Source organism: Myxocyprinus asiaticus, chromosome 24 (assembly GCF_019703515.2).
Source record: "Myxocyprinus asiaticus isolate MX2 ecotype Aquarium Trade chromosome 24, UBuf_Myxa_2, whole genome shotgun sequence".
Classification (NCBI taxonomy): Eukaryota; Metazoa; Chordata; class Actinopteri; order Cypriniformes; family Catostomidae; genus Myxocyprinus; species Myxocyprinus asiaticus.
This window is the reverse complement of record NC_059367.1, coordinates 15,833,424-15,856,239: the sequence shown is the minus strand read 5'-3', so window position 1 is coordinate 15,856,239 and position 22,816 is coordinate 15,833,424. Positions and strand designations below refer to the sequence as shown.

General features: G+C 39.5%; 1 protein-coding gene across 2 annotated transcripts in view; it reads left to right on the top strand.

Annotated features, from left to right (window-relative positions):
- Positions 1 to 22,672, top strand: part of LOC127414489 (DNA-binding protein RFX2-like) — a 56,740-nt gene extending 34,068 nt beyond the window's left edge. Inside the window, exons 6-18 of one of the 2 annotated variants that reach the window (XM_051652537.1) lie at positions 2,038 to 2,112; positions 4,674 to 4,855; positions 7,196 to 7,315; positions 8,520 to 8,638; positions 8,738 to 8,856; positions 13,597 to 13,709; positions 13,882 to 14,039; positions 14,162 to 14,259; positions 14,423 to 14,572; positions 14,770 to 14,978; positions 17,429 to 17,582; positions 17,729 to 17,771; positions 20,205 to 22,672. In XM_051652537.1, coding sequence (XP_051508497.1) covers positions 2,038 to 2,112; positions 4,674 to 4,855; positions 7,196 to 7,315; positions 8,520 to 8,638; positions 8,738 to 8,856; positions 13,597 to 13,709; positions 13,882 to 14,039; positions 14,162 to 14,259; positions 14,423 to 14,572; positions 14,770 to 14,978; positions 17,429 to 17,582; positions 17,729 to 17,771; positions 20,205 to 20,332 — 1,668 coding nt within the window. In that variant the 3' untranslated portion in view covers positions 20,333 to 22,672. The remainder of the gene's footprint in view (positions 1 to 2,037; positions 2,113 to 4,673; positions 4,856 to 7,195; positions 7,316 to 8,519; positions 8,639 to 8,737; positions 8,857 to 13,596; positions 13,710 to 13,881; positions 14,040 to 14,161; positions 14,260 to 14,422; positions 14,573 to 14,769; positions 14,979 to 17,428; positions 17,583 to 17,728; positions 17,772 to 20,204) is intronic. The other variant, XM_051652538.1, reaches the window with a different exon arrangement.
- Positions 22,673 to 22,816: the final 144 nt, after the last annotated feature.

Here is a 22,816-nt window from a genome sequence, read left to right as displayed (position 1 = left end):
CAGGGCTGTGTTCTCAGCCCACTCCTGTATTCCCTGTACACACATGACTGTGTGGCAACACATAGCTCCAATGCCATCATTAAGTTTGCTGATGACACGACGGTGGTAGGTCTGATCACTGACAATGATGAAACACACTCTGACACACTGGTGTCAGGAGCACAACCTCTCCCTCAACGTCAGTAAGACAAAGGAGCTTGTGGTGGACTTCAGAAGAAAAGACAGAGAACACAGTCCCATCACCATCAATGGAGCACCAGTGGAGAGAGTCAGCAGCTTCAAGTTCCTGGGTGTCCACATCACTGAGGAACTCACATGGTCCATCCACATTGAAGTTGTTGTGAAGAAGGCTTATCAGCGCCTCTTCTTCCTGAGATGGCTGAGGAATTTTTGAATGAACCGCCACATCCTCACACGGTTCTACACCTGCACTGTAGAGAGCATCCTGACTGGCTGCATCTCCACCTGGTACAGCAATAGCACCGCCCACAACCGCAAAGCACTGCAAAGGGTGGTGCGAACTGCCAGACACATCATCGGAGGTGAGCTTCCCTCCCTCCAGGAAATATATACAAGGCGGTGTGTGAAAAAAGCTCGGAGGATCATCAGAGACTCCAGCCACCCGAGCCATGGGCTGTTCTCACTGCTACCATCAGGTAGGCGGTATCGCAGCATCAGGACCCGCACCAGCCGACTCCATGATAGCTTCTTCCCCCAAGCAATCAGACTTTTGAATTCTTGATCTCCCACGATCAAAATACATCAGCACTGCACTTTATTACTCTTACTCTTATATCTCACACCGGACTGTCATAAATTATATTATTATTATTATATTATATTCTCTCTTAACAACTGACTATCAACCGACAGCCTGAATGTCAATACAGTACAATACTGTACATTCTATATATACTTTTTTATATATATTTTTATTTTTTATTTTTATTGAATAATGTGTATCTATATAGTGCGTATTGGTAACTGTACAGTGTATGTTATTATTTGTATATTGTTGAGTGTAATTATGTGTATATCAGATGTTTAAATTGTGCTGTGTTAATTTGATGTTATTGTAAATTGGTACTGTCTCATCACTGTCACGACTGTTATGTTGATCGGAACTGCACCCAAGAATTTCAAACACCATTGCACTTGTGTATATGGCTGTGTGACAAAGTGATTTGATTTGATTTGATTTGATTGATTTGAACATAAGAAGTTTAGCTGAGTGCAAATGGATGGGTACCGTGAGCTCCAAAAAGCATCATAAAAGGTATCCATACCAATTGTGCAGTATATTCCACGTGTTCTGAAGCCATACACGTGCTTTTATGATGAAAAGACTGAAATTTAAGTTATGTTCTTGATTGACAGCTGTGGTCACCATTCATTTTCATTCTTTGTAAAACAGTGGCTTGGATATTCTGCTTTAAATAGCTCCTGGTTCTTTTGTTACACAGAATAAATTCATATGGGTTTCAAAAGACATTAGCGTGAGAAAATGACAGAATTTTTATTTTTGGGTGAACTATGCCTTTAATCGATGCAATAAAAACCCCTTTTTTCCTACTTATACATGTCTAAAGTCATGTAGAAAGCCATGTTTATCTGGGTCAAAGTGAATTTGCAATTTCAGCATCATGAATCAAAGGCAATGGTGTCTTCACAAAGGGTACAACACTTCTAGCCGTGTGATTTCAGAAGCGACTAGAGAGTTTGTCTCTTGTGTTTGAGATTAGTGTGACCTCGCGCCCTATGTGTGCTGCTCATTAGCATATATGAGGCCGAGACAGGAAGAGTGGTCTAACCCTGTGAGTTCCTCACATTTGCATGCTTTTTGTCCACCCATAATGAATGTGGCTGCAAACACTGACAGACTGTAATGGAAATGCTCAAAGTCCGGCTGCCGCTAACAGACTGATTTTCCTTTTCTTTTGTGTGTGTTTTCTCCTCTGTTGTAACCACCACATACATCCCACTCCGCCCCCCCCCCCCACCCCATTTCATGTCTTGCATGCTCCTACATTTCCTCAGCTTGAAATGGCGATTGAAAACCTCCAAAAGTCAGAAGGGATTGCCACTCACAAAAGCAGCCTGCTCAACAGCCATGTAAGTCAAACCGGTGGGAAAAAAGTATATTTGAACTAGAACAAACCCTGAAAAAATACTTTTACGTTTATCCTGCTTGCCTCGTTGCTTTGCTTTTCACTGCTGCTGTGAGCATGATTTTTCCAGAACAGCCCTTCGCTCTGTTTTATTTGGGTTAAACTGCACCTGACCCCCTGCATTCACATAACAACCTGGCATGCATTACACAGGGTTTATGTAGGTGAAAACTGTTGCTGTGTAGTGTGTTTTCTAGATTGACTGATGCTGGTAAATTTAAAGCTCCTGAGGTAGAATATTATGATGATTTATATCAGAAAACAGAACTATATAAACTCAGCAAAAAAAGAAACATCCTCTCACTTTCAACTGCTTTTATTTTCAGCAAACTTAACATGTGTAAATATTTGTATGAACATAAAAAGATTCAACAACTAAGACATAAACTGAACAAGTTTCACAGACATGTGACTAACAGAAATGGAATAATGCGTCCCTGAACAAAGGAGGGGGTGGGGTGTTACTGACAAAAGTAACAGTCAGTATCTGGTGTGGCCACCAGCTGCATTAAGTACTGCAGTGCATCTGCTCCTCGTGGACTGCACCAGATTTGCCAGTTCTTGCTGTGAGATGTTACCCCACTCTTCCACCAAGGCACTTGCAAGTTCCCGGACATTTCTGGGGGGAATGGCCCTAGCCCTCACCCTCCGATCCAGCAGGTCCCAGACGTGCTCAATGGGATTGAGATCCGGGCTCTTCACTGGCCATGGCAGAACACTGACATTCCTGTCTTGCAGGAAATCATGCACAGAATGAGCAGTATGGCTGGTGGCATTGTCATGCTGGATCGTCATGTCAAGATGAGTCTGTATGAAGGGTACCACATGAGGGAGGAGGATGTCATCCCTGTAATGCATAGCGTTGAGATTGCCTGCAATGACAATGAGCTCAGTCCGTTGATGCTGTGACACACCGCCCCAGACCATGACGGACCCTCCACCTCCAAATCGATCCTGCTCCAGAGTACAGGCCTCGGTGTAACACTCATTCCTTCGATGATAAAGCAAGTCCGACTATCACCCCTGGTGAGACAAAACCGTGACTCTTCAGTGAAGAGCACTTTTTGCCAGTCCTGTCTGGTCCAGCGAAGAGTGGTTTTACGTTGCCCATAGGTGCTGTTGTTGCCGGTGATGTCTGGTAAGGACCTGCATTACAACAGGCCTACAAGCCCTCAGTCCAGCCTCTCTCAGCCTATTGTGCACAGTCTGAGCACTGATGGAGGGATTGTGTGTTCCTGGTGTAACTTGGGCAGTTGTTGTTGCCATCTTGTACCTGTCCCGCAGGTGTGATATTCGGATGTACCGATCCTGTGCAGGTGTTTTTACACATGGTCTGTCACTGCGAGACGATCAGCTGTCCTTCTTGTCTCCCTGTAGCGCTGTCTTAGGCGTCTCACAGTACGGACATTGCAATTTATTGCCCTGGCCACATCTGCAGTCCTCATGCCTCCATGCAGCATGCCTAAGGCACGTTCATGCAGATGAGCAGTGACCCTGGGCATCTTTCTTTTGGTGTTTTTCAGAGTCAGTAGAAAGGTCTATTTAGTGTCCTAAGTTTTTATAACAGTGACTTTAATTGCCTACTGTCTGTAAGCTGTTAGTGTCTTAATGACCGTTCCACAGGTGCATGTCATTAATTGTTTATGGTTCATTGAACAAGCATGGAAAACATTGTTTAAACCCTAAAGATCTGTAAAGTTATTTGGATTTTTACAAAATTATCTTTTAAACTACAGTGTCCTGAAAAAGGGATGTTTCTTTTTTTGCTGAGTTTATATAAAAAAAATCATATTTTCCAGTAAAACATCCTTAAAACAATATGAATTTACTAGATAAGCAGAAATGTGTAAGATTTACAGAGAGTAAATTGTTTATTTTTCTTACCCCACTGGCAAATTTTGTAGTTTAAAGCATAATTCTAAAAAAATTGCCAGTGGGATAAGAAAAATACATTTAATTCAAGATATCTCCTCTTAAAAAAAGTTTTAATATCTTACAAAATTTTGCCTCTTAAGTAAAGTTATCTTGTTTTAAGGATGCCTTGATATTTTTACTGGAAAACAAAACAAAAATACTGATTGAGAATATGATTTTACCTTGCAGTTCAAACAGACACACACACATGCTTTCTGAACTGACAGCTGAACATGAAAGCATAACACTTCAGTCTTACATTAAAGGTTTCATTTTGCCAGATGTAGTTTGCCAGAGGCATCAGATCCCAGTTAAAATCTGTTTAATGTTTAGCAGTTGGCGTCTGAAGTGAAATTTCCCCAATAAAAGCATGCAGATTTCATGAGGGCCTAATTATGAGTTCGTGTAATACTAACATGTATGAATACGTGTTTTATTCTGTGTCATTTTGTTTATACGTTTGTTTTGTGGGGTCATTATTAAAAATGTCCATTATCTAGTCATAGATAAAAATTACAAAGAATTTAAGCATACTCCAATAAATGGTGTATGCCAGTCTTATTCACCATGTCTTTGTGTGTGTCTGTACAGTTGCAGTGGCTGCTGGATAATTATGAGACGGCTGAAGGAGTGAGTCTGCCACGCAGCTCTCTGTATAACCACTACTTGAGACACTGTCAAGAACAGAAACTGGATCCGGTGAATGCTGCCTCCTTCGGCAAACTCATACGCTCTGTTTTCATGGGCCTTCGCACACGCCGACTTGGCACCAGGTCAGCCAACCACTTTTAGACTACAACCACACTACAGCCAATCACAGACTACCATCACAGTCAAAACTACAACCATTATCAAACTACCACATCACAAACTACTACCACTATCGGACTACCACCACACTACAGCCACAACTACAACCACTGTCAGGCTACCACCACATTACAGTCACATCTACAACAATTTTCAGACTACCCCGACACAAACTCTCACTTCTACAACCTCTTTAAGCCTAATACCACACTACAACTACTTTTAGACCACCACTTCACTACTACAGCAACAGCTACAACCACGCTTTTTGTCCATCAGTCTACCACGACACAACAGTCACAACTACTACCACTATTGGACTACCACCACAATTCTACAGCCTCAACTATCAGGCTACCACCAGACTAAAGTCACATCTACAACCACTTTCAGTCTACCCCGACACTACAGCTACTTTCAGACTACCACTTCACTACTACAGCCACAACTACAACCATGCTTTTTGTCCATCAGACTACCAGTCACAACTACTACCACTATTGGACTACCTCCACAAATCTACAGCCACAACTACAACCACTTTCAGCCTAACACCACACTACTAGAGCTACAACTACAACCACTATCAGATTACAACCACTATCAAACTACCACTGCACAACAGTCGCAACTACACTATCAGGCTGCCACTACACAATGGCTACAACAACAGCCATGTTCAGACTACCTCTACACTACAGCCACAACTACAACCACTATCAGACTACACCACACTGTAGACACAACTACAACCATAATCAGACAACACCATACTACAGCCACAGCTACAACCAATATCAGCCTACCACTACACTATAGACTCAGCTACGGCCACTTTAAAGCTGCCATAACATTACAGCTACATTAAGACTACCATCACACTACAGCCACAGCTACTACCATTGTCAGACTACCAACCACCTAAAGCAGGGGTTCTCAATGGTGGCGGTACCACCCCCCAGTGGGCGTTCAAAGGATGCCAGGGGGCGCTGAGATATATATATATATATATATATATATATATATATATATATATATATATATATATACCACTGTTAAATAAATAAATGCATTTACTTTTTCAAAAGGGCAAATGCAAAATATATATATATATTGCATTTGCCCTTTTGAAAAAGTAAATGCATTTATTTATTTATATATATACAGTATATATGTTTTTTTTTTATGAAATAGAAATGCGTAAATCCTAAAAAAAAAAGAAAATAGGCACAAATATTTTTGTTTGAGTGTAAGAAAATATAACTGATTTTGTTTGCCTTCAGAAATTCCAAGAGATGACTCATTTGAATCAATAAGAACCTGATGAAAGGAGTTCCAACTCAGTCACACTTTTAGAATAATTTAGTCGTAAATTAGGTGTTAACTTTTTACTTTTTACATCCAACTACATCCAACTCAAAATCAGTGCTGTGGGGCCTGGGTAGCTCAGTGGTAAAATATGCTGGCTACCATTCCTGGAGTTCGCTAGCTCGCTAGTTCGAATCCCAGGGTGTGCTGAGTGACTCCAGCCAGGTCTCCTAAGCAACCAAATTGGCCCGGTTGCTAGGGAGGGTAGAGTCACATGGGGTAAACTCCTCGTGGTCACTATAATGTGGTTAGTTCACGGTGGGGTGCATGGTGATTGCCGCGGTGGGTGGCGTGAAGCCTCCACATGCACTATGTCTCCGTGGCAATGCGCTCAACAAGCCATGTGATAAGATGCGTGGGTTGACGGTCTCAGACACGGAGGCATCCCATTCCACATTGGGAATTGGGCATTCCAAATTGGGAGAATTTTTTTTTTTTAAATCAGTGCTGTAATGTAGAATGAGAATTTCAGTTGGACAAAATATGCAATATTATTGGTCTTTTCAATTATTTTTGAAATATAATAACAACACCACAATACCACCACAATGGAATGAAGTAGGGGGCTGTTCATCAAAAAAAAGGTTGAGAACCACTGACCTAAAGGCATGACTGCAACCACTTTAAGCCTAATTCCACACTACTACAGCCACAACTACAACCAATCTGTAAACACAACCAGACTAAAAGCTAAACCACTCTCACAAGCAATGCACAATCCGAACAATCACCATTTGTCAGCAACACGGAGGAGAACATTCAGTCGCTCTGCTGCAGACACTGGTGAAATACTTAAAGAATGATTATGAGATAATAGTCTGAAATAAATAAAAATCAGTCTTAAACTGTGGCGTGTTGTTGCTAAGATTTGGGATACTGGGATAAAATTGCTGTGATAAAAATGTGATGGCTCATTGTGTGTGTTTGTGTCTCAGGGGGAACTCAAAATACCATTATTATGGCATTCGTCTGAAGCCTGACTCACCCCTCAACCGCTTTCAGGAGGACTCTCAGTACATGGCAATGAGACAACAACCTGTCCATCAGAAACAAAGGTGATTCTCTTTCTCTCGCTCTCTCTCTCTCTCTCTCTCTCTCTCTCTCTCTCTCTCTCTGTCTCTCATTCAATTCAGTTTCAAAGTACTTAACAGGCATGATTGTTTTGCATACAGTATTACAAAAGCATCAATACACATCAAGAAAACTGTCTGTGTGAAATTGAAACCCTCTCTTTTTTTTCCTCACTTGCATGCAGTCTTCATCTCATATCCCAGACACCTTTTCGCAGTTGGGTCTGAGTATCTGTGTGTTTGTGTGTGCATATCTCATTTAATTGTTCAGATCCAGCCAGAGCTTTAGAGATTTTGATTCATTAAATCAGTGCCTAATTGATTCCCACTATGGCTGAATAGATTGAGACTCATACCTCTATTATCTTTCCATTTAGACACAAATCCCTGCATACTCATCTCTCTCTATCTCTCTTTCTACCCTCCCTCTTTCTACTAGGGTTGTGCGGTATATTGGTACAAAAAAGGTACAGCGGTACCAAAAATTGAACACTGTACGATATGTTTTGCAGATTTGGTGCCTGAATACAATGTGCATCTATTCAGCACTTTTCCAGTTTAAGGCAATGTGAAATGAAGCGCAGAAGCAAATGTAACATTTGGAGTGTTTAAATGCATCTGCATGATTTAAGAGAAAAACAAATGCATTGTTTATGCAATTAAATGATATTTTATTGTTACTATAATAATATCCTATGCATTACAGACGCTGTCTCAGATTGCATGTACACTTTCGTAAACAGACTTTCTGAATTACAATATGTTATGCATGCTCTGGAAAATGTGGAGAATTTATTTAGAAAATGCAATTTGAAAATCTGCAGAGACTCCTGCCTTGTTAGGATCTTTTTTACATACGTTTTGTATGCCATTAATAGTTAGTTCTTTATTCTATGACCCTGCTTGGTTGAAAGATGTGCCTTCTGCATGTACATGCATGTACAGATTTCATGTTTATTTGAATTATTAGTTCAGTAAATGTTCTCGTGACATGATATTCAGATCTATCATGCATATTCATATCTATCGATTTAGCATTGATACAGAGGTACCACCAGCGGCAGATTTTGTGCTGAAGCCAAAATTTTGGGATCAGTCATACTCTGTTCTCTACATCACATCCCCTGTAATCCTGTAGGGGTTTTTGTCTTAGTTCTCATGTGTGTTCTCTGTTGTTTTCTGTGTCCAGGTTCAAGCCCTTCCACAAGGTGGACGGGATGGGGGACCACCTGTCCAGCCCCCAGCATTCCTCCAGCACCCCTGAGCAAAGCGTGGCGGCCCAGAGCCAGCATCACCAACAGTACATCGGTAAACCATCGAACTCTGTCACACACTCACATTAAAAAGCATTTGAATACATGCAGAAGGTACCCGCTTCAAATCTTGTATTTATGTATGTTTTGGCAGATGTGTCCCACGCCCTGCCCCCCTTTCCTTCTCCTGATCTCGGCTCGTGTCCTCTGCCTGAGCCAATCAGCATGAACGATGTGAAAAAATTGCAGAGCAACTACAGGATCCACTGTGAGGTACTGCACACTGTGTTGGAAAAACGGTCTTACTAAATATATCAATGCAAAGGATTTTGTTCAAGGATGATGATCTTCTCTGTGCTACAGTGTCTGTATTATCTTGATGTTGATGGGTTCTTTCTTTGTATTTCTCCTTCCTGTAATTATTTCTACAGACAGGATCTCTGGTTTGATGTGTTTCTGAGTTTTAATTTCCCAGTGCAACTTTCAGAGTTACACTTTCACAATGCTGCTGGTCTTATTACAGACTAAGTGTAGCACTGCTCTCGTTGTGAAGTCTGGAGATGGACTCGGCCAATCTTCATTTCAGAGCTCTCAGTTTTAATGTAATTTCCAACATGTTTGAGCTCTCTGCTTCTACCTCTCTTTGTCTGTATCTCTCTCCTTGTCTCTCTTTCTGTCCCTCCCTGTCACTGCACACCTTTTGCTCCCACGCTTCTGTCATCCCTTAGACTACAACTTTGAAGTCTTGCCTATTAACCTTTCATTTGTCAGGGGCTTGAGTTTGTGCAAGTCTGAGGATATTTGCCTGCTCCATGCCCTGATCTCACCACGCCTCCCTTCCACACCACAACCTAGCTCTTTTCATAGCCTCTGGATGGACACAAATAAGATTTGTTGTTATTGATAGTAAAGCATGTGAAGTGTTTTTAGCTTGTTGATGGGCTGTTGCTAGGATGTTCTGGGTGGTTGCTAGGGTTTTTCAAGGTAGTTGCTAGGGTGTTTAAAGGTAGTTTTCTAGGTAGTTGTTCAAATCCCTCACCCGAAGTATGAGCAATAGTAATAGTAATGCTCGCCCTAGGAACTACAATTTATGGAAGCCCTGAACTGCAAGGTGCAAATTCACAAAGTGAAAATCATTTTTTTTTTTTTTAAGGTGTCTGAGGTCTCAGATATTCATATGTTGATGAGTGTAAACCCTGTGGAAACACTCATTTGTTACGTAAGCCCTGAATCACACATTGAAAACAAATTGCACTAGGTGAAAATAACAAATACATTTTATTTATTTATTTTTTCTCTGAAAATTGTTTTTCTTTCCCTGGAATTTGCTCTTTAAAAATTGAGAAAAAAAAAATTGAGTAAACATTTTTGGAGAAAAAAATAATTTCAGAAAAACATTTTTTTTTTTTTTTTTGCCAGAGGAAAAAGGGCAAAGGAAGGCATTAAGACACAAAAACATTTCACCTAGTGAATTTTTATTTTAACCTAGTGAAAGTTTTTATCACCACGTGTCAGGGCTTCCATAACAAATAATGCGTGTTTCCACAGGGTTTACACTCATCAACATAGGAAACTCTTTCAGCAGAAAGTATTATAACATGCATCCTAACTTCAAAAAAATTTTGTAAAAAAAATAATGCTCTGAATTTTTTTCTATCTGAATGTTTTTTTTCTCTCTGGAATTATTATTATTATTTTTTTATGTATTCATTTTTTTAATTCAGAGAGAATTTTTTTTTTAGAAAAACATAATTTCAGAGACATATTTGTTTTTTTGTTTTTGCCCGAGGAAAAAATGCAAAGGAAGGCATTAAGACACCTAAAAAATGTCACCTAGTGAAATTTTTTTTCACTGTGTAGTTCAGGGCTTCTGTTATAATTAATGCGTGCTTCCACAGTGTTTACACTCGTCATACAAATGTCTTTCAGCAGAAAGTATTATAACATGTACAGTTGTGCTCAAATGTTTGCATACCCTGGCAGAAATTGTGAAATTTTGGAATTGATTTTGAAAATATGACTGATCATGCAAAAAGAAACGGTCTTTTATTTAAGGATAGTGATCATATGAAGCCATTTATTATCACATAGTTGTTTGGCTCCTTTTTAAATCATAATGATAACAGAAATCACCCAAATGTCCCTGATCAAAAGTTTACATACCCTTGAATGTTTGGCCTTGTTACAGACACACAAGGCAACACACACATGTTTAAATGGCAATTAAAGGTTAATTTCCCACGCCTGTGGCTTTTTAAATTGCAGTTAGTGCCTTTGTATAAATAGTCAATGAGTTTGTTAGCTCTCACGTGGATGCACTGAGCAGGCTAGATACTGAGCTGTGGGGAGCAGAAAAGAACTGTCAAAAGACCTGCGTAACAAGGTAATGGAACTTTATAAAGATGGAAAAGGATATAAAAAGATATCCAAAGCCTTGAAAATGCCAGTCAATACTGTTTAATCACTTATTAAGAAGTGGAAAATTCAGGGATCTCTTGATACCAAGTCAAGGTCAGGCAGACCAAGAAAGATTTCAGCCACAACTGCCAGAAGAATTGTTCGGGATACAAAGAAAAACCCACAGGTAACCTCAGGAGAAATACAGGCTGCTCTGGAAAAAGACGGTGTGGTTGTTTCAAGGAGCACAATACGATGATACTTGAACAAAAATTAGCTGCATGGTTGAGTTGCCAGAAAGAAGCCTTTACTGCGCCAGTGCCACAAAAAAGCCTGGTTACAATATGCCCGACAACACCTTGACATGCCTCACAGCTTCTGGCACACTGTAATTTAGAGTGACGAGACCAAAATAGAGCTTTATGGTCACAACCATAAGCGCAATGTTTGGAGAGGGGTCAACAAGGCCTGTAGTGAAAAGAATACCATCCCCATTGTGAAGCATGGTGGTGGCTCACTGAGGTTTTGGGGGTGTGTGAGCTCTAAAGGCATGGGGAATCTTGCAAAAATTGATGGTAAGATGAATGCAGCATGTTATCAGAAAATACTGGCAGACAATTTGCATTCTTCTGCAAGAAAGCTGCGCATGGGACACTCTTGGACTTTCCAGCATGACAATGACCCTAAGCACAAGGCCAAGTTGACCCTCCAGTGGTTACAGCAGAAAAAGGTGAAGGTTCTGGAGTGGCCATCACAGTCTCCTGACCTTAATATCATCGAGCCACTCTGGGGAGATCTCAAACGTGCGGTTCATGCAAGACGATCAAAGATTTTGCATGACCTGGAGGCATTTTGCCAAGATGAATGGGCAGCTATACCACCTGTGGGGCCTCATAGACAACTGTTACAAAAGATGGCACGCTGTCATTGATGCTAAAGGGGGCAATACACAGTATTAAGAACTAAGGGTATGCAGACTTTTGAACAGGGGTCATTTCATTTTTTTCTTTGTTGCCATGTTTTGTTTTATGATTGTGCCATTCTGTTATAACCTACAGTTGAATATGAATCCCATGAGACATAAAAGAAATGTGTTTTGCCTGCTCACTCATGTTTTCTTTAAAAATGGTACATATATTACCAATTCTCCAAGAGTATGCAAACTTTTGAGCACTGCCTGATATTAAGTGGATGTGAGTTTATAAAACAGATTTTTCAGAGTTTACTAGTGCAGACACTTTAAAATCATCAACTTGTCTTTTAGAAGCAGGGCAGTGGAGTTTCTTCCCCTTTTGTTGAAGGTAAGAAGACTTGTTTGTCTGGGAAAAAGAATTCTCTTTTTTGTTTTGGAGTGCTGTGTTTGAACTGTTGCTGGGGCAACGGTAAACAAGGTTGTCATGGTGACCTGGCTGTGGAAGCCAAAACATAGCATGTGACCGGTAAGGGGGGGGGGGGGTGCGTGTAAATGGATACAAGAGTGTGTGTCCTCATCGAGGAGAATCTGAGAGCTGAGTGTGAATCACTCTGAGACAGTGTACTCGAACACACACACCAAACTCGCCACACTTTCACTTCTGCTCTCTAATAAAGCACCAGCACCTACTTTTGTTTCCGTATGTCAGCGTAAACTAAAATGCCATTCTCATCACACTAACTGAAGTCTCTACCTTTTACTTGCGCATTATTTATTTATTTATTTTCAACTTTTTATACTATTTTAATTTAGTTTATTTTTTGTTAGTTTTCACTGTATGACTTGGTTTTAGTTTTTTTGCAGTGATTTCTGGTTTTAATTTTTCAGTTTATTGACTTTTTGATTTGAGTATTTTTAGTATGGCCAAGTTATTTCGTTAAGTGATGGCATTTAAATGTTTAACAATCTGAAATTTCTAAGGGGTGTCGAGTGTTATCACAATCTGGTGGCATTTGCATGTTTCAAATTTAACAATATACTATGTATCACAAGCTTAAATTAATTTGTGGTCAATTTTATTTTATTTTGATTCATTTTGAGTCAAAGTGTATTTTTGTTTATTTTCAGAATTTCCTATATGTTTGTTTTTATTTTATTTCAGGTAATGAAAATATTTTTATTTAATTATCGTTAGCGAAAACAAAAATGCAAATGACATTGAGTTAAAGTACCTTGACTTGGACATAAATCAGAATTTAATGGAAGAAGAGCAACTCGCGCACTGATTTTTGTGTATGTGCTTTGTGTTGTATAATGATTAAACTCTTTATATAAGAAGATGGATTGCTTTCAAGATGGGCACTTCTGAAAGAGTATTGACTGTTTTTATAAAAGGAGTTTGGACAGTTGTGTGTCATGAGTGGGCTGAACTTAAGAGCTGATTTAAGTATCATTGCCAACAGAAAAGAAAAAAGACGTCACAAATGTTACACTAATTCACAGGGTGGGGGTTCCTAATCCACATTAGAAAAACAAGAGCTCAATGTTTCTCTTACAAAATAGTTTATTTTGCAAGTTGCTGTACTGTAGTTGTAGTCTCTTTTTGCATTTTAAGTGTCTGGATTTCCCTGTTTGAATGCTTTTAATAGTAGAACCATGCTGAAGCTTTGATTTTTATTTAAACTCTGTTTTCTCTCCTTCAGGCAACTCTGGATGTAGTAATGAACCTACAGTTCCATCTCATAGAGAAGCTATGGCAGACCTTTTGGTATTCAACAGCGCCATCTAGTGACGGAGCCACTACCATTACTAACAGGTGGCATATCTAAAGATATATTTAATTCTAACTATATAAATTCTTACTTTGTTATAAGAATCGGTTAACAAACATTTTGGACATCTCCTTTTGAGTTTGACCAAGTTTGTCTGTGGATTTCTGTCTGAATTAATGTGATTGTTTGTTTTGTTTGTTTTTGTTAAATGTGCAGTGATGAAGATGTGGAAGAGATCAGAGGTTTCCCCAGAGAGAAGCTGATTGCTCTGTGTAAATATGAACCAATCCAACTGTGGATGAGGAGCTGTGATCACATTCTGTACCAGGCACTGGTAGAAATACTTATCCCTGATGTACTGCGACCTGTTCCCAGTTAGTATTTCTACTTGTACAGATAAATTCATATTTTTACTATGACTTGTTCCAGGATCAGTGTTGCTGTTGTTATGTGAGTAGATTGAAAGTCATGACTGATGTGAAATGTGATCCTGCAGGCACCCTCACTCAAGCTATCCGAAACTTCGCTAAGAGTCTGGAGGGGTGGCTGACCTCAGCCATGAGCGACTTCCCACACGAGATTGTCCGCACCAAGGTACTGTGTGTTTGTAACCTAACCATAATTTGGGGACAAAGTAGCTGAAAAATGTCCTCCGAAGTCAGCTAAATCTTATACGACTCCTAAAAATAAAATTAAAAAAACTTACTGGATGGAAATTATGATTAATGCTAAAGGTGTTTTGTTGTTGCATATGCAGGCTGCAGTAGTGAGTGCGTTTGCACAGACCCTGCGCAGGTACACCTCTCTGAATCACCTGGCTCAGGCTGCACGCGCCGTCCTGCAGAACACCTCTCAGATCAACCAGATGCTCAGTGACCTCAACAGAGTGGACTTCGCTAACGTTCAGGTCTGTCTCCCTCTTTTCATACCTCAGCTGAAACCCTGTCTCTCTCTCTCTCTCTCTCTCTCTCTCTCTCTCTCTCTCTCTCTCTCTCTCTCTCTCTCTGAGACATTAACACTTTAACTTTGACTGGCATACTGTATATTGTATAATGTAAGTGTGTGCACTCTTGGTCTCACATTCTGTGTGTGTTTGCATCACAGGAGCAGGCATCCTGGGTGTGTCAGTGTGATGAGAGTGTGGTCCAGCGCTTGGAGCAGGATTTTAAGGTGACCCTGCAGCAGCAGAGCTCTCTGGATCAGTGGGCCACCTGGCTGGATATTGTGGTCAACCAGGTGCTGAAACCATACGAGGGCAGCCCCAGCTTCCCCCGTGCCGCTCGACAGTTCCTGCTCAAGTGGTCCTTCTACAGGTACAGGGCTAATAGCATAAATGGGTTTTACTTGACCTTTTTTGTGTGTGGAAGTATTTTGTATATTTTTACATTGTGGTATTTTATTATGTCTGCTTACAGATATAATATTGTGTATATTTTTGTATTTTGTTTTTAATTGTAAAACTTCGAAAGGCGCTATATAAAAATAAAGTTTATTATTATTATTATTATTATTATTATTAATAGGTTATGACATTTTGTACAAAGACATTCAGCAAGGAGCCACTCACAACAAAATTACACAAGTTTTGATTTGTTTCTTGTTTTTTGTTTTGTGTTTTTGTTTGGTTCGGTTTTGTTTTATTTTGTTTTGTAGCATGAACGTCACTAATTCTAATAACAACATTTTTATAAGATCAGGAAATAACTGGAGTCAGAATCAAACTTGGATTGCCTCATTTTTTAGGTCCTTTGTCAAGTTAAAAAATGTTTAATTTTTGTTATGCAGTGCAGCGAATCAATGTCAGTTTTAGAACTGAAAATGCTGGGGGCATGACGAGCATCTTCAGCATGTTGAGTGTTTTTAGTAGCAATTGAAACAGTTGTTTGTTACTACGAATTCCTGATTAGATTGGATAACTAATGACAACTCTGAATGTAATGCCTTGAAAACCCTGCACTCTTCCTTCTGTTCCATTCCATCGCACTCCAACTAGCTGTTTTTGAACACAAGAATGCTTATTGTTTGTACGCCCTGCCAAATAGCTTTAATCCTACATCTACAAACATATGATAATGTGATGCAAAAAAAGAAACATCCCTTTTTCAGGACACTGAATTTTAAAGATAATTTTGTAAAAATCCAAATAACTTTACAGTCTTTATTCTAAAGGGTTTAAACAATGTTTTCCATGCTTGTTCAATGAACCATAAACAATTAATGACATGCACCTGTGGAACGGTCATTAAGACACTAACAGCTTACAGACGGTAGGCAATTAAAGTCACAGTTATAAAAACTTAGTAAAAAGGTCTCTTTAGTGTCCTGACTCTGAAAAACACCAAAAGAAACTGCTCATCTGCTTGAATGTGCCTTAGGCATGCTGCATGGAGGCATGAGGACTGCAGATGTGGCCAGGGCAATAAATTGCAATGTCTGTACTGTGAGATGCCTAAGACTGCGCTACAGGGAGACAGGAAGGACAGCTGATCATCTCACAGTGGCAAACCACGTGTAACAACACCTGCACAGGATCGGTACATCCGAATATCACACCTGTGGGACAGGTACAGGATGGCAACAACAACTGCCCGAGTTACTCCAGGAACACACAATCCCTCCATCAGTGCTCAGACTGTCCACAATAGGCTGAGAGAGGCTGGACTGAGGGCTTGTAGGCCTGTTGTAAGGCAGGTCCTTAACAGACATCACCGGCAACAACGTCGTCTATGGGCACAAACCCACCTTCGCTGGACCAGACAGGACTGGCAAAAAGTGCTCTTCACTGAAGAGTCGCAGTTTTGTCTCACCAGGGGTGATGGTCGGACTTGCTTTATCGTCGAAGGAATGAGTGTTACACTGAGGCCTGTACTCTGGAGCAGGATCGATGTGGAGGTGGAGGGTCCGTCATGGTCTGGGGCGGTGTGTCACAGCATCAGCGGACTGAGCTTGTTGTCATTGCAGGCAATCTCAACGCTATGCATTACAGGGATGACATCCTCCTCCCTCATGTGGTACCCTTCATGCAGACTCATCCTGACATGACAATGCCACCAGCCATACTGCTCATTCTGTGTGTGATTTCCTGCAAGACAGGAATGTCAATGTTCTGCCATGGCCAGTGAAGAGCCCGGATCTCAATCCCATTGAGCACGTCTGGGACCTGCTGGATCGGAGGGTGAGGGCTAGGGCCATTGCCCCCAGAAATGTCCGGGAACTTGCAAGTGCCTTGGTGGAAGAGTGGGGTAACATCTCACAGCAAGAACTGGCAAATCTGGTGCAGTCCACGAGGAGCAGATGCACTGCAGTACTTAATGCAGCTGGTGGCCACACCAGATACTGACTGTTACTTTTGATTTTGACCCCACCTTTGTTCAGGGACACATTATTCCATTTCTGTTAGTCATGTCTGTGAAACTTGTTCAGTTTATGTCTTAGTTGTTGAATCTTTTTATGTTCATACAAATATTTACACAAGTTAAGTTTGCTGAAAATAAAAGCAGTTGAAAGTGAGAGGATGTTTCTTTTTTTGCTGAGTTTACTAACCTCTCAAGACTTTGAATTTTCAGCTGAAACCACTTAAATATTGTTAAGCCTCTTAAAACTTAAAGACTGTTTAATAACAACTGATCTTTTGAAGAGTGAATACTTTAACAAGAACAGCAACAATTTTGTCTGCTCGTAATTTGCGGCATCTCTAAAGTGTGGTGTGTTTTTTGGTTTTGTTGTGGTAGTTTGTAATAAAACTCTGTTGCCCTGGTTACAGCTCCATGGTGATCAGAGATCTGACTCTGCGCTCAGCTGCAAGCTTTGGCTCCTTCCACCTCATCCGTCTGCTCTACGATGAATACATGTTCTATTTGGTAGAGCACCGTGTCGCCCAGGCAACTGGAGAGACGCCCATCGCTGTCATGGGGGAGGTGAGGAGATCTGGCTGCTTGATTAGTTTAATATATCAGGCCTCACTGCATTAATCTTACAGCTCAGTGACGTATTTTGCCTGTGAACAGGTTGCCTTGTCTGCCAATATCAACAGAAACTTTTTTTTCTTTGTTTAAAATTTCAGTTTAGTGACCTCACTTCAATGATGCCATCACTCATGGAGAAAGGTAACAGATTAGAAATGAATAGTTATATTAATAGTCATCATTTATTCACTCTCATGTCGAAACATGTATGTATGTTTTTTTTATTTTTATATATATATATATATATATATATATATATATATATATATATATATATATATATATATATAATCTTTTCTTTGGAATGTAAAAATATATATATATTTTTTTATGTAGCAGTTGCCACACGATGGGCCTCATTCATTAAATTTTAGTGAATATTTGTGTAAATTCAGAGTAATTTGTGCATAAAATGGACCTTCCCAAAAACTTTCTGCCTGATTCACAAGCGCTTCGTACTCCCCAGATGTAAAATGTGCGTATGTTTGTGAATTCCAAACATTCTTAGAAATGGGGGGCATGTGCACGTTCATTCACAATTATAATCCACACCCATGAAAACGCCACATATAGCAGGCACCAGACTCACTAGTAAATGCTGTGAACATCAATGCGAAACAGTAATGAAATCGTTTTTATGAATGAAGTGCATTCACATTGTAAAACTGATTTAGCAAGCACAAAAACATCTCAAAGAAATTGAGGATTTACTGTCATCGCATGTTTTTGATTTTTATATGATGCTCTTTTGTTAATCAAACACTTCAAGAAGTCAGTAAAAATGGTCTGACATGAGTGGAAAAAAAAATATTCAGTTCACGCCGGGAGGAGGATGTCCACCACCATTAACCTTCTCTGGTTAAGTTCACAGTGCATCACCAGCATCATTTGTAAAACTTCTCGGGGAAATTATGATGTTAACAGTGATATACTTGCAACTGGAAGAATCTTCAGAGAAATTATTAGAATACCTGAAGAAGATCTTTGACTGAAAATCTGTAAGATATTACAGATTTGTAAGCTATACAACAGTGTGCAGGTTTTTTTCATTTCCCACCCCCCCCCCCCCAGTGTATTGTGTACACGTCTGCCTGGGATTTGTTCATTTCTGGGTTTACAGCATTAGCATTAACTATACATTATCAACGGAATGGGATTTACCAATGCCTATACTAAATTATGAAACCTAACTTGGAGAGCTCATATCAAATAAAAAAACAAACTGTCCCAATCAGTCGCGTAATTTTGAGAAAATCAAACGCAAACTGCGTCTTTCCATGAACTTTTTACCCCATGTCAAGCAATTTGTTATTTTTTCAATACTTATTTAATTTCACTTCTATCAAAATGTAGTCTTGGCAGTTTGCCTGAAAGAACACAAAACGTTCTGGTGTCTTTCGTATGATTTACACGTGGTCGGAAGCAGGTTTAAATTGTTATCGTACCAACTAATGTTTTGAAAATACAAAAATTTCATGAATCTGAGAATTTACGTCAAAACTGTTTAAAAAAATTAGTTATGCTCATGTTTCATGAGTGAGGCCCAATGACAGTTCATAGTGACCACATTTGTCAAGCTCCAAAAAAAAAATAAATAAAAAAATACGCACACCATACAAGGTTCCAACAGTCTTGGAAAACCTAAAAATATCAGGGAATTTTAAACTGTGATTTCTAGGCCTGGAAAAGTCATGGAAATCGATGAAATTGTAAAAGTAATGGAACATGAATATTACATTTGGTTCTATATTATTATTATTAATTATTCTAGTTTTCCTCGGTTAAAAAATGTCTCATCAGCTAGAGTTTTCTCCTGTGCAATGTCCTTTTCCAGACTCTTGTGCTTTAATCCAAGTCTTCCAAAGCCATATGAAAGCTTAGTGTAAGGAACAGATCAAAATGCGGGTCGTTATTCACTGATAATCTTCAAATCGACTTGCAAAGCTTGTGTTCAGCCCACATCTGTCCAGATAAAAAAAATTATGATTTTTTTTTTTTTCAAACTGGACATGACCGGGGGCTACAAGATTCAGTGGAGGACAAAACTCAGTAAATAAATCAGGAAATAATGGGAGTGGTAGTGGCATAGTGGGCTAAAGCACAGAACTGGTAAGCAGAAGGTTGCCGGTTTGATCCCCACATCCACGACCATTATGTCCTTGAGCAAGGCACTTAACTCCAGGTTGCTCCGGGGGAATTGTCCCTGTAATAAGTGCACTGTAAGTCGCTTTGGATAAAAGCGTCTGCCAAAATGTATAAATGTAATTAATTTCAATGTATTCCTCACACAAAACCATCATATGGCTTCAGAACACTTGGAAAACAGCGCACAAGTTTTATAGATTACTATTATAATGGGTAATGTCCTTTTTGGAGCTTGTCAGCCATGGTCACTATGAACTGTCATTTCTTCAACACTTGTCTACTTCTGTGGTCCACACAAAAAAGTTACTGCATCTCAGAGCTTGTTTGGAAAGAGGGTGAGTAAATAATGTCAGAATTTTCATTTTTGGGTGAACTGTCCCTTTAACATCCACCCAAAATTTTTACATTATCTCTTTCTGTCTCTCTCAGATGCCTCATTCTCAGATGATCTGGCCAGTGATGGAGATATGTTAAGGAGCATGAGTGACAGGGACTTGAGTGAGCCGGCCGTGAAGAGAGAGAGAATTGAGATTAATCACTCCCTGCAGGAGATCTAAGAGCAGGGATCACAGTGTCAGCCTTGCCCCAGACCACTGCTGCCCCAGCCGGTTCACACCACTCCTTCTCTTCTCCTGTGTGTTTGGATGTGTGTACATCTGTTCCAAGTCGGTTGTGTTTATTAGCTGTGGATGCTTGGCTGCTGATGGCAAAGCCAAGGCTTATTGTGAGGTTTTTACTTTATCTTGGGGGTACATAGGTGTGTTTCAGGTCAGTTTGTCTTTCTGCTCTCTCCCCTTTACACTGCAAAAACTAATTTTCATACTCTTGAATTCATACTTTCATATTAAGTATGTGTCTTGTTTTCCAGTAAAATTATCTAAATATCCTTTAAAACAAGATACATTTACTTAAAATATTAAGACTTGTTTTTAGAGCATATATCTTAAATTGCATTTAATTTAATAATTTTTATTTTAAACCTTATTAAAAATTAGTTAGATTTTTTTTAAAACAAGAATGAGCTAAGAAAAAAACTTAACTCAGAAACATGTTCTCTGAAAAAAGTCGTAAACAACTGTGTGCCTCAAGTAAATGTAAGTTGTTTTAAAGCTGTTTAGATATTTTTACTGGAAATCAAGAGAAAGATAATGATTGAGAAAATGATTTTTTACAGTTTAGGTTTTCTGCAACCGTGAAACAAGAACGTGCTGTGCTAAAGGTGGATTTTGTGTGTGCTTTTATTTTGATGTGCCATAGTCTCTCAGTGCCTTAGATGAGAAAAGAAACACTAGAGCAGAATTGTCTCTCTCTTTCTGTCTTTCTCTGTTGTTCCTCGGCCGTGCCTCTAACCGCAGAATGAATGTATCGTCTCAAAACCTCAGATGTCTAAAGCACCTTTTAAAGATAGTCACGTTTTTAGTAGTGCCATTAAAGACCTTCTGCCTCGCCGTTTTCTGCGGTTCCTCAGGCGTAAATGCAACTCGCTGACCCAAAGCTGCCCGTACAACTGCACCGCAGCGGTGACCAAAACCTGCTGTACATGCAAAACCTCTCCAAATGGAGGGTAAACTCTCAATTCTTGCAGTTTTGTAGATAAACCCCTGGCCATATGAGATGAGTAGTCGATACCTCAATAGTTTTGAATCTTCTTTGTCTAACTTTACTATTGTTTATAAAAAGTTATTATAAAAGAGATTATTTAAATTGGTTCCTTCTGATTGGTTGCCCTACAACCATCACATTCTCATTCGAAAGTTCCAGGATGTTCATATGCCAACTGTGTTGATGGTTATTAGCTCTGAGAAACCCAAGTACAACCACTCCCAAATATGGATTGTGAAACAAATAGACTAGTTTTGTAGTTTGTAGTCGAAGAGTTCTTGGTAGTTTACAGTGCTTTATAAGAGCCTAGATGATTTGTGAATATATTGAAAGTACCTGTGTGTGAAAATAGGCGTGTACACAAGGCCTCCTGAAGTAACTGGAAGTGAGTGTGCGCCGACTAGGTTATGTGAATAGTTTTTGTGTAATTTCATTAAAACAAACAAATGTACTGAGATTTTTACATAGCCTGTATCCTTTTTTTTTTTATAAAGATAAAAAACAAAATCTTTTTTGCATAACAGATTTAAGTAGATATTGTGTATATGTAATGGCAAAAAGAGATAAATTGAATGTTTTTATGAGTGACATGTTCCAACTCTATAAAACGTCACATCTAAGTAAATTTTTCTTCAAGATTTAGAAAATCCAAAAGAGACCTGTCCAGTTACTGAATATGCAGATACTTACAGATACGACTCATCAACTGGTGCTGTACATCTTATGTAAGATCTATTGATTCATTTTAACACTTGATGGAAAGCTATTTATGTGCCCAACTGATTGACGTGAAGCTGGAAACATTTTCAGGAGATAATGTCATGAAATTTTAATTGTTTTGACGATGTTGCGCTGAACCAGGTTGGGATCTTTACTGGTGCCTGGTAGCTGCCCATTACGGGCCCTACATGCCCCTCTCTGCTATTTACAAAGATAAATAATTTCTACTAGCTGTTTTGTGTTTGTTTCCAAGAAGTGATTGGCTGATGTTCTCTCACTGTGGTTGGTTGTGTGTGTCCGAACGCCTGGCACGGTTCTTTGCCTTTTGTGTGCTTGGGAAAGGGAACTTTGTCATTTGTATTGTTGTTTTTTGTAATGCTGTTTAAAAGCTTCTGGCTAAGGATTATTTTTATTGAGGTAGATGCAATTCTTCTCACTACTATATTGTTACCTTATTTTTGCGTCTTTAAAAAATTGCTCTCTATTTAGCCTGAGAACAGACTACAGTCTGTAACAACTGCTTAGTTCGACTGTATTTTGTACTGGTAAAAAGTGTAATAAATTTGTGTAAACCACTTCTGTCTCACTGTTTGCTGTATAAGTGCACAGTACAGGACTTGTCTGCAACGAAAGCCCCACAATTGCGCTGCTTACACACAGTGCTGGGTAGATTACTTCTAAATTGCAATCGGGTACTGATTACAAATTACATGACAAAA